The sequence below is a fragment of the Rutilus rutilus genome, assembly GCF_951802725.1.
Source record: "Rutilus rutilus genome assembly, chromosome: 20".
NCBI lineage: Eukaryota > Metazoa > Chordata > Actinopteri > Cypriniformes > Leuciscidae > Rutilus > Rutilus rutilus.
The window spans coordinates 18484834-18496763 of NC_140225.1; the positions used below are offsets into that span (position 1 = coordinate 18484834).

Sequence of the window (11930 nt, forward strand, 5' to 3'; positions counted from 1 at the left end):
CTAATAACTACGGTATATTGTGAAATATACTGTTACCGTGAAATAGAATTAGTCATTGATACCATGAAACAGAATTTTGATCATACCGCCCATATTCTTAAGCATAACATAATATTTAATACTCTGCCTGTAATCAAGAATGCTAAGGTATTAGGTTTTATTTGATGGCTTATAAAGACACTTATCATAATAGGTCCATTAAGCTCAGAACCCCCTGAACCTCAGCAAGAGAAAAAGTAATAAAGAAACTGAAGCCTTTCTTAAAATAAGATAAACAAACAGGTTAAAGGAACCATGTTTACATTAAATAAATACCTAAAGTTTATAATAAACAGTTATGCTTTGTTTTTCTTAGATGGGTGCTGAATAATGCCAAATAGTAAAACTGAATCTGGCAAATATGATCCGCAGTTTTTAATCAGTTAGGCTGTGCAATCAAACATAATTAATCTTCATTTTTATTTACATTAAAACACAAAGTATTTGGAACATACACACACCTTATAATCACACTCCCGACTTTTCATGTTTGCATTTTTTTAATTAATCAGTTCTGTCATTGTATGACAAAACATGAGCGTTTCTATAAGGGATTAATCTTGATTTAATACTCAATTAATTGGAAGGCTATAAGTTAGGCTCAATTTAACTGTTCAAATCCCTCACCCTGAGTATTGGTAACAATGACGTTTATTTTCATGAACGCCCCTAATAAAGTAATCCGCCTAATGCAATTACAAATAGACTTTTTGTTTGGGTTTGTGATTGATTTGAAGCTGTAATCAGTTGATTCACCGGCAATGCCCCATTTATAATCCCTTCAACAGATAATAACACCTGCTTATGATTGGGGAATGTGATGGGGATTATAGATGCAGATCATAAACAACATGTAAAAGGTGATTGACCTGCTCACACCTCAAATCACTCACAAACTTGATCGCGAATGACTGGTCTCCACTGATACTTCTGCTGTTTTGTCCAGCAGTCAGCTGGCAACATGTCAATATGTCAAGGTGACCTGACAGCCATGGACACTGGTATTTCCACTTTAACAGGTGTTCGTGTCACCTTATTTTCCATCATGTTTACAGTAATGTCTACCCCCGTATCTGAAAGGCTAAACACACCCCTTTCTCCACCAACCACGGCTTATGAAGCAAGTGACGTGCATGTGTATAGCTGTCATTCTCTTGGCCTGGAGCACACTCAGCTTTGTTTTGATTGAGTGGAGGAAAAACACGAGCTGTTATCTTTAATGCCACGTTAACACTTGTACACAATGTAATTCAGATCACTAAGTTAAAAGTTCAGTAATAGTCAGAGGGATAGTTCTCTCAAAAATAAAAAATCTGTCATAAGTTTCTTCAAACCTGTAAGACTTTCTTTCTTCAATAAAATACAAAAGATATTTTGAAGAATGTTTTTGTTATTACAATGAAAGTCAATTGGACCCCAGTGATTTTCTTTAGGGACACAAAAATAAGGTTTGGAAAGACATGATGACAGAATTATAATTTTGTATCCCTTTAAAGTGATTGATGTATATAAGAATGCAGATAGATTGCATATTTATATATATATTCTTTTTCCACTCTTTTCACTGGTTGCTTCATTTACACCATCCATCTGTCCAAACATCTTCTAGATCACCATGGCACCTTGATTAAGACAGCTAAGGAGGGAGTAAGGCCATCTCTCCTCTTTATACAAGTCCTGATCCTCCAGCAGTCTGAATGCACCATGGTCACCATCTTCTTTTCACCCTGAGAGCACTACTTATGCTAAATACAGTTTAGCGCTTAAAATAACCGCCCATACTATGTCCATGTGACACTCACAGTCACGAAAGCTTCCAGTACATTGTCACCGGGACAGACACCAGTGAACATCAGGAAGAAGAAAGGGGAGAGGTGGAGTCTTATACAGTCTTGTGTGCCTCTGCCTACTTGCGAAAGAACTTCAAGTAGACCACCGCCCCCAAGATGGCCAGCTCCATGATGATAATGACTGACAGTAGCAGTTTGTTCGTCACCAGTCTGAAATGACAGGGAAGGAAAAGGCTTGACTGAGTATATTCTCAGAAATAAATGTGGAAATAATTCTAGTGATGTAAAATGTGTTTCGTAAGAGTGCAAGCCACACCGTCTGGACATTGCGCGCAGGATTTTCCTGCTGCGGCTCAGGTTCTCTCCAGTGTGAACCAACTGATGAGGGAGTGATAGAAGAGAAAGAGAGAAGAAGTGAATTCATTCTAGGCTTGTTCAACAGTAACAATAATGGTGGAATGGCGTAGATATCTCTTGCTCACTCTGTCTCTTGTGCGGTCCAGTTGATCTCTCTGTTCTCCAAGCTCCTCAATGATGTCTGTGCCAATCATGTCAGTCTCTGCTGCAATCTGTTGACTTCGCTCAATACTTTTTGACGCATTATTTAGAGACTCTGTCCCCTGGATGAGCAAAGCACGTTGTGACTGAAGATGAGTCTGCAAAAACAAACATAACAATTCAACAATTAGTAACTCTTTAACTGAGACCTGCTGCATTCTCACTTATAATACCAGTGTCCGTCTTTAGCCATAATTACTGATCTGGTTAACTGACATCAGATACAGATAATACTACAACAACAGACATCACATGATCCTTCAGAAATCATTCTAAAATGCTAATTTGATGCTCAAAAAATCAAATTATCAATATTATTATCAATGTTGAAAACAGTTGTGTACAATTTTTTTACATTTTAAATGTCTTTATGGATCATGTGACACGGAAGACTAGAGTAATGATGCTAAAAAAAAATCAGCTTTGCATCACAAAAATAAATTACATTTTAAAATGTATTAAAATAGAAAACATTATTCTAAATTGTAATAATATTTCACAATATTTCACAATGGGGATATTTAATTTGATCAATCAATAAATTCCACTAGAAACAAACCTTGTATTATTTTAATGAAATACTGTGAAGCTGCTTTGATACAATCTGTATTGTGAAAAGCGCTATACAAATATACTTGACTTGACAATATGACTGTTTTTTTATTAAATAAATGCAGCTTTGGTGAGCACAAGAGACTTCTTTTAAAAACATAAAAAAATCTTACCGATCCCAAACATTTGAACACCAGTGTCAGTGTTATTGGTTTAATGACTTGATTCATAATGCTTAATGGGAGAAGTCTTTGTATTTTTGTCTGATTTTCAAATACTTTATTAACTTAAATTATGTAATGTTGTAATTGATCTCTCACTGCTGGTTGGTTTGGTTCCAGGCTTAGAACGACTGAAGCCAGAAAAAAATGAATGGGGGAAAATGACTGATGAAAGAGTGAGCAGTAACTGTTCCTTCACTGAATCAAACAAGTGATTCACTTCCTCAGTTTCAGAGAGTTCAGCAACAGGACTCTTGGGACATACTGCATGACCTTGCTCAAGGCAACCTCCTGCGTGCGCAATAGAAAAAAAAAAGTCATTCCACCCCAGCGCAACAGGCATCTTTGTTTGAACAGTGGTAGGGAGTGAACCTGCATCTCACACTGTTAACAAATGCGTGTGTGGAATGACATATTTTTTTTAATAACATGATAAATAGAATGAATTACTTTGAATGCATATTTAAGACTCACCTCAATCGCTCAATCAATCAATGAAATAAAACAAACCGAGAAGAACGAGTACCTTTTTTTGTTGAAGAAGAACACACAATCACAATGTCTTATACATAAGCTTATATAACACTTGTGGAATGCTGGCAAGGTGTGTCATTAAAAAACACACAGGGGGGAAGATAGAGATCTCTAGTGTTCAAAATATTTATGTACTATGAATTTCCTGGGATACACATTTGTGGTAATGGGTTGTAACCAGTTCTAGCCTGTTGAAAACTAGATCTGACTGGAGAGATGTAGAAACTCTCTACCATTATTGTACCATTGAGCAAGACTTGAGTGTCATCAAGGAAGAGTAGCTCGAATTTAAACAACAATAGCTAACAATAACTTTCTAACCCAAACCCTTTCATATGCATGTGAATGTGTGTAATTCATGACAGAATCTTTAATATTATGCGAACTCCTTTCTAATGAAGGGCTGGTAAGACTTACACTCTGGTCATTCTGTGCAGCATATATCCCTTGTCTGCTGTCTCCAAGGTGACTCGAAAACCCTGGTGTTGCTGAGAGGCGTATGTCTCTCTGCAGTTTGGCCAAATCTCGCCGGTACAGTCGAATCTTTGTTGACATGGGGGTTCGGAAGGATGACGGAGCGCCAAACAGCTCCTGTTCCATGCCCTGAAGCTAGGAGAGACATCACACATTCAGTCAGTTTGAGACTACGACTCATGCTCACCAAAGGCTGCATTCATTTAAATAAAAATACAGTAAAAACTCAGATTGTGAAATAATTTATACAATTTGAAATAACTTCTATATTCATGTTAAAGTGTCATTTATTCATGTAATGGCAAAGCTGAGCTCAGTGTCACATGATCCTTTAGAAATCATTCTAATATGCTAATTTGGTGCTTTGGTGCTAAATTGTTGAAAACAGTAAACAAAATAAAATCAGGATTCTTTGATGAACAGAAAGAACAACATTTATTTGAAATAGAAATCCTTTGTAACATTATAAATGTCTTTACTGTCACTTTTAATCTATTTAAAAGTGCCCTTGCTGAATAAAAGTATACATTTCTTTTTAAACCAAAATCTTACTGACCCCAAACTTCACTAATTAGCTAGTGTACTGTGTATTGTTATTACTACAGCAATAAATAATTGTAATATGTTACACACAATAGTAACAACAATACAATAGAACAATAGTATTGTGAACAGCTTTTGTTCACAAAGTGCGCGTGACTGAATACGGCAATGTTGCTGGTGTTGTGCCGAATTTCGACCCCCTGCCAAATTATTACCCCCCTCATTGAAGTCAGTACCTGATTGCCTAATCCTAACCCCACCCCTAATCCTAACCCCTCCCCTACAACTAATCCTAAACCTACCAATACTAGGGGGGTAATAATTTGGCAGGGGTCGAAATTCGGCGCAAGTTTATGATCAAATCAGAGAAAAAAATGCACAAGCGTGGTTTGCACAAATCGCAGCTCATAAGCAATTTAAGACGATGCTGAGACATTACAAGTCACATTGATGTCACGTGTCTTTACGGGATTTTTACGGGTTGTGTGTGAACGCACTCTAATGTAATAATAATAAAATAATGTAACTGATTCAGAACACAGCACTGGTTTGTATGTCCTAACAAGGCAGATATTCACTGGTTGTCTGAAGCACTACTGCCACCTGGTGTCTCAAACTGTTTCAAACAAACTGAGCAACGTAAATCAAAGCTTTCATGACAATTATGAGACTGAATCTCCAAACCTGTCACCCTCTCTGCACCTCTCTAGTGGAATGAGCTGCCAACCTCCACCCTATCTGCTGACACCATAACAAATGTGCTTCTGAATCTAAATTTCTAATAAACCTAGCATGGTTTAAGTAAATTTCACCAGGGTTCCTACTCTTTTAGTGTACATTTTATGCAACAGTACTGTGTCAATGCCCAAAAATGTCAATAATATCAAAATATCATAAAACTTTCCCATCGTTAACTATTGCTTGAAGCCAATGACAGCTGCCAAATCAAATGTCATTCGGTTTTTATAGAGAACATAAATTTGTTTCCTAATAAGTTTCTAAAAAACTTTGCATGAAAATTCAAATGTCATGTAAATTTCACCAGGGTTCCTACTCTTTTAGAGTACATTTTATGCAACAGTACTGTGTCAATGCCCAAAAATGTCAATATCAGAACATCACAAAACGTTCCCGTCGTTAACTATTGCTTGAAGCCAATGACAGCTGCCAAATCAAATGTCATTTGTTTTTTATTGAGATTAATATTTTATAGAGATTGCAAAAAAAAAAAAAAAAAAAAAAAAAAAAATCTAGCCTATTCTTTATTTAAAGGGTTAGTTCACCCAAAAATGAAAATTCTGTCAGTAATTACTCACCCTCATGTTGTTCCAACCCCGTAAGACCTTCGTTCATCTTCTGGACACAAATCAAGATATTATTGATGAAATCTGAGAGCTGGCTCACTCCTCCATAGACTTCTAGGTGACCGTTATTTTTGTTTGTTTTTGCGCACAAAAAGTATTCTCGTCGCTTGATAAACTTCAGATTGAGCCACTGTAGTCACTTGGACTATATTAACGATCTCTTTAATAACTTTTCTAGCCCAGCAAGTTTCGGTCACCTAGAAGTCTATGGAGGAGTGAGCCAGCTCTCAGATTTCATCAAAAATATCTTAATTTGTGTTCCGAAGATGAATGAAGGTCTTACGGGGTTGGAACAACATGAGGGTGAGTAATTACTGACAGAATTTTCATTTTTGGGTGAACTAACCCTTTAATAATCTAAATTATAGAAGATGTTTAGGATTTTCTATAGAAATTAATATGACTCTTTAATTTGACTGTTCTAGGCCTAGTAATCACAGTTTTAAGATTGTGAGCAAACTTTAATCTATAATGTGAATCAAGAATACTGACATCAAAATTAACATTGTAACATACCACTTCTTCAGCCTCTGAAACACGCTCATCAAAGTCCCTGACAATCCTCTTCCTTTCCTCTGGTAAACAAAAAGAGTGAAAAAGATAGGTTTAGTCCAGAAAGCCACCTTAACAACACAAGGCAGACAACTGACAATGGGAGACATCAGGGGAGACTGACATCTTACAGTTTCCACCTGCAGCCACCTGAGACATAACAATAATAACAATTTTGACTAATATAAGACTAAAAAGCAAAAACGTATGCTTACAAAATACCCAAACCATATTTCTGTCCAGCACTAAACTGTCTGAATACTCTCTAGTCATGATTCAGTTGTAGATATAAAGCGTTTATTCACCTCCCTGGCATCTCTGCACCCGTTCAGGCATCAACTTCACTTCTTCATATAGAGATTTATACATCTCATGCAGCTTTTCAAGCTCCTCAGAAGACATATTGCGAGCGATTTTAACGAAGCCTAAAGCAAATAAACGTTACTTTTCGAAATAAATAGAATGAGAATAAATGAGAATGAAAATAAAATCGGCTTCTCAGGCAATAACAAGATCCTCGGGACAGCAGCTGATGCTTCCGTGTCGGACCTCGTGATTATAGGTGGTTTTGATTTAGCCTGAAAACAAAAAGGGAGCGAAAGACCCAAGCCATTATTTAAAAAAAATCTTAACACCTAAAAAGCAGTGATTTACTAATATGTACGTGTATGAATTATAATTTAAGATGGGTTATATTGCAAAATCTAACAAAAATGTGTAACAGTTCAACAGGGCATACATATAGACAGCTTGCGTCCGAAATGCATTGTGGGATCTGTAGTTTAATTAATTACATTTTCCAGAAAACACAAATAAACTGGTTTTGAAAATGTGATCGCCAGTCGAAGCTCCAGCAGACTGAAAAAGCGCACATATATCCGTAATTATCTTGCATAAACGACTTATTAAGATTGTACCGTGGCTTTACCCAAATTAAACAAGAATCACGTGTTCACATTCCTTTTATTGATTTTAGCTCCTGAAAAACGATTCAGTTTCATTTTCAAAACATTTTTATTGCCATTTTACAATACTAGAAAAACACCAACACTCTCTTACACACACACACACACACACACACACACGAGAGAGAGAGAGAGAGAGAGAGAGAGAGAGAGAGAGAGAGAGAGAGAGAGAGAGAGAGAGAGAGATGAATTATATAGCCTAGAAATAAACATTAACGTGCAAATAAAATAACTATTTTAAAATAAAACAGCAATACATTAATGAATATTCAGAATAAATTGTCCAGACAATGGAAACTACAATCCCATCATTCCCTGGGACCACAGCTGTAGATGTGAGTGGGAGGCTGAACACATTCACACCGACAGAGACAGACGGGAGTAAAGCACACAGTGTCATGATGCTTATGCTCGTAGTGTTTGCGGCTGGTTTAGGGCTGGTCGCGCTGATTTTAAGGCTGCTGTCCCCTCAAATCAGGTAAGCAATACTGCCTCTCTTTTTTTGGGGGGGAGAGAAAGATTTGAAAATGCTATTCAGTCTTATTTATTATAAAAGGACTATGCATGAAAACATTCATTCTTTCTGTAAAACAAGAGCATAATGTTCATGAGAGATGAGAACATGATGTGGGAGACTAAGACAGAAATAGTCTATGAATGTAAAGAAAGCATTGTAGCCACTGAAGCGTAGAGCCCAGTGTAAAACAGTCCAGTCTTATAATTACTGCTATATTAAATAGTCATTCACTGTTAATCTAACCGAACTCGACCTTTTAATATAACACATTGTACGTTACACGATTTTATTTAGCGATTGTAAAATGAGCGCCGCAATCAGCAGTGTTGATGAATGTTCAGGACAGGTTGCCTCTTGGTGGACCCGCCTCCTCTTGACATGATCTGCTCTAGAAACCAACCAATAGAATGACAGCATGGGCGGATCGCCCCGCCTCTCCGCGTAAACGCGCTGCTTCATTGGCTCCAGTGGGACGGATAAATGTATATAATCATAGTTTGAGACTGCCTGTTATATATGTAATATATAATTTATATGATAATTCTTATATAATTTATATTATTATACAAGTAATAGGCAAGAAATAGCTTTTTGAGAGTGCAATGTAAAATAAAAATTTAAACCAAAAAAAATTACATTTGCTTTAGCAGCTCTCATTAACTTCAAGCAATAGTTAACAATGGGGAAGTTTTATGATATTCTGATATTTAAATCTTTGGGCACATTGGTAGGAAAAAACGTAATACATTAAAAAATCCATTTCCAATTATGAATCAAGACTTTCCCTTAATGGTTACGTGTGGGTTGCTGTGTTGTACAGTGAGAGCTGGTGTTTAATATATCAGATATAAACACACACATAAACACTCACTGGCCACTGTATTAGGTACACCTTGCTAGTTGTATTAGGTACCTACCCCAATCTCAAAACTGCCTTAATTCTTCGTGAAGTAGATTCAACAAGGTGCTGTTAACATTCCTCAGAGATTTTGGTCCATATTGACATGATAGTGTCGCGCAGTTGCTGCAGATATGTTGGCTTCACATCCATGATGCGAATCTCTCGTTCCACCACATCCCAAAGGTGCTCTATTGGATTGAGATCTGGTGACTGTGGAGGCCATTTGAGTATTTGAACTCATTGTCATGTTCAAGAAACCAGTTTGAGATGATTTGAGCTTTGTGACGGGACGTTATACTGCTGGAGGTAGCCATCAGAAGATACACTGTGGTCATAAAGGGATGGAAATGGTCAGCTACAATACTCGGGTAGACTGTGGCATTTAAACGATCCTCAATTGGTACTAAGGGTCCAAAGTGTGCCAATAAAATATCCCTCACACCATTACACCACCACAAGCCTGAACCGTTGATACAAGACAGGATAAAAAATGAAATGTAATAGATAAATAAATCTTTTTATATTAACTTTCCATGTTTGTGCAGGAAATATGCAGCAGGAGGAATGTGTCGATCCACAGCACGGTTAGATGGAAAAGTTGCCTTGATCACAGGAGCAAACTCAGGAATTGGGAAGGAAACAGCTTTGGATTTAGCTTTTCGAGGTCTGTCCAACTCCTCAACACCTTTACTAAATACCTTATATCTTATGAACTAATTTAATTAATTCAGTTTAAATAAACTGGCTTACTGTACAGCTGAAGTAACAGTTCAGACCTGTTTGCCAACAGGTGCACGTGTGATTCTGGCATGTCGTGATGTGGAGAAAGGTGAAGAGGCGGCGACAGAAATCCGTACACGAGTGGGTGGAGCTAAAGTGGAGGTGAGGGAACTGGACCTGGCCGACACCTGCTCCATCCGGGCCTTCGCTCAGAGATTCCTGCAAGGTACTGCCTTATTATGTCTGATGCATTTCAACCACCCTCACTCATATACAGTATATCAACAATCTCAGACAAGGAGTCTTCCAAGCCCCAGATATTTAAGTTTACAGTTAATGTGTTTTGGTCTCTTTATTTAGAGGTAAATCACCTGCACATCCTCATCAATAATGCTGGTGTCATGATGTGTCCTTATATGAAAACGGCCGATGGCTTTGAGATGCAGATTGGGGTCAATCATCTGGGTGAGTGTGAATAATACTTGTATTTACGCAAATATTACAAAATGTAACAAAGTAAAATTACAGCGGGAGGCCTGGTCTCTCTTGCCTCCCCTGAGGCCATTGAGTTTTACCAGACCCCCTATAGTCTGCAGTGGGTTTAGTGAGGGGACTCACGCCTGCACCTCTTCATTCAGGTCACTTCCTGCTGACATATCTCCTCATTGGTCTGCTGAAGCGTAGCGCGCCATCACGAATCGTGGTTGTTTCTTCCCTGGCACATAATTTTGGCTGGATTCGATTCCACGACCTGCACAGTCAGGGCAGCTACAACAGCGGGCTTGCCTACTGCCAGAGCAAGCTGGCCAACGTGCTTTTCACACGCGAGCTAGCGCGCAGGCTCCACGGTGAGTGCTGTTGTGGATCAAACAAGGATCTAAAAGGAAAAAAAGAAATAGTACATTCTGTATCCTGCTTTGCAGCAAATGTCAGTTTGACTTGTATTTTATCAGGGTCGAATGTGACCGTGAACTCTCTGCACCCGGGGACGGTGAGGTCGGAGCTGGTGCGTCATTCTACTGCAATGTCGCTGCTGTTTGCCGTCTTCTCCATGTTCCTCAAGACCCCGAAGGAAGGAGCTCAAACGTCCGTCTATTGCGCCGTCGCTGAGGAGCTCCAGTCAATCTCAGGCAAACATTTCAGGTACAGCACACTTCAGAACAGTTGCTTGATGCTGAAGGTACATTTTTTAAGATATCCTGAACATTGTTATTCATATACAAAAATGGATGGGGACGGGGACGCGGGGTCAAACACCATAAACGAATTGTTAAAGGGATAGTTCACCTTATCATTATTTCCAAACCATTTCTCAAAGTATCATCTTTTGTTTTCTATGGAAAATTATACAGGTTTGGAATGACACATTTTCATTTTTGGGTGTACTATCCCTTTTAAGCAGTGCTTTCAATATATTCCAACTCATCTGAAGTTATAATAGCCTTTTATGTTAAAACAGACTAATATTTAAATGATTATTTACAAATAAAAATTGCAGTTCATGCATTTCATTTGGTATTGGCATATTATTAAACATCTCTCTCTCTCCTTGTGTCTCCCACACAGTGATTGTGTCCCAGCTTTTGTGGCCCCTCAGGGACGGAGTGAGGAGACGGCACGGAATCTGTGGGATGTAAGCTGTGAATTGTTAGGCATTGAGTGGGACTGAAACATTCATTTGACCCGCTTAATGTCTCTTCCACCCTTTATTCTTAGACATTTTCAGTGACCACTTCTTATGTTTTGCTTCGGTTTGTTTGAAACACTTATGTACATTTTCTCTAATCTATGCTTTCAATAGCACAATCCATCTTATGCCTTTTCGCCAATTTTCTATCATGCCCTTGTGACAAGCAAGTATGAGTTTTTTCTACTCTAGAACAAATCTGTGGAGAATTTTGATTTCACCGTTTGTATTTTGAACGCTGCTTTAACTCCCATCTCAGTATTCTCACATGAAGCTGCATATTGAAGTCTTTTATACAGATGTGCTTTTAACTACTGTGGAACAATCATGACCAGAGATAAATATTTAAATATATACAGTGAAAAAAAAGTGTCATTTTTGTATTTTCCTTTCTTTATTTGCTAAAAGATACAAATACACAAGGATATTGTTGCAAATAATATGAACAGATATTTGATACTATGATCAAGAGGTTCATTATCAAAACAAGTATTCAAAAAATTAACTCAAACA

The 11930-nt window shown here is 37.8% G+C and overlaps 2 protein-coding genes across 2 annotated transcripts; one reads left to right on the top strand and one right to left on the bottom strand.

Annotated features, from left to right (window-relative positions):
• Nucleotides 1-440: 440 nt before the first annotated feature.
• On the bottom strand, nt 441-7191 carry vti1b (vesicle transport through interaction with t-SNAREs 1B). The gene is made up of 6 exons (XM_084391143.1): nt 6933-7191; nt 6592-6650; nt 4112-4303; nt 2312-2485; nt 2146-2207; nt 441-2039 (listed from the first exon to the last, which is right to left on the bottom strand). The coding sequence occupies exons 1-6, from the start codon at nt 7027-7029 to the stop codon at nt 1946-1948; spliced, it is 678 nt and encodes a 225-aa protein (XP_084247269.1). The 5' UTR covers nt 7030-7191; the 3' UTR covers nt 441-1945.
• A 611-nt stretch (nt 7192-7802) lies between these two features.
• On the top strand, nt 7803-11778 carry rdh12 (retinol dehydrogenase 12). Its single transcript, XM_084391349.1, has 7 exons — nt 7803-8070; nt 9556-9674; nt 9801-9956; nt 10091-10195; nt 10369-10578; nt 10684-10873; nt 11297-11778. The coding sequence occupies exons 1-7, from the start codon at nt 7883-7885 to the stop codon at nt 11397-11399; spliced, it is 1071 nt and encodes a 356-aa protein (XP_084247475.1). The 5' UTR covers nt 7803-7882; the 3' UTR covers nt 11400-11778.
• The last annotated feature ends 152 nt before the right edge of the window (nt 11779-11930 follow it).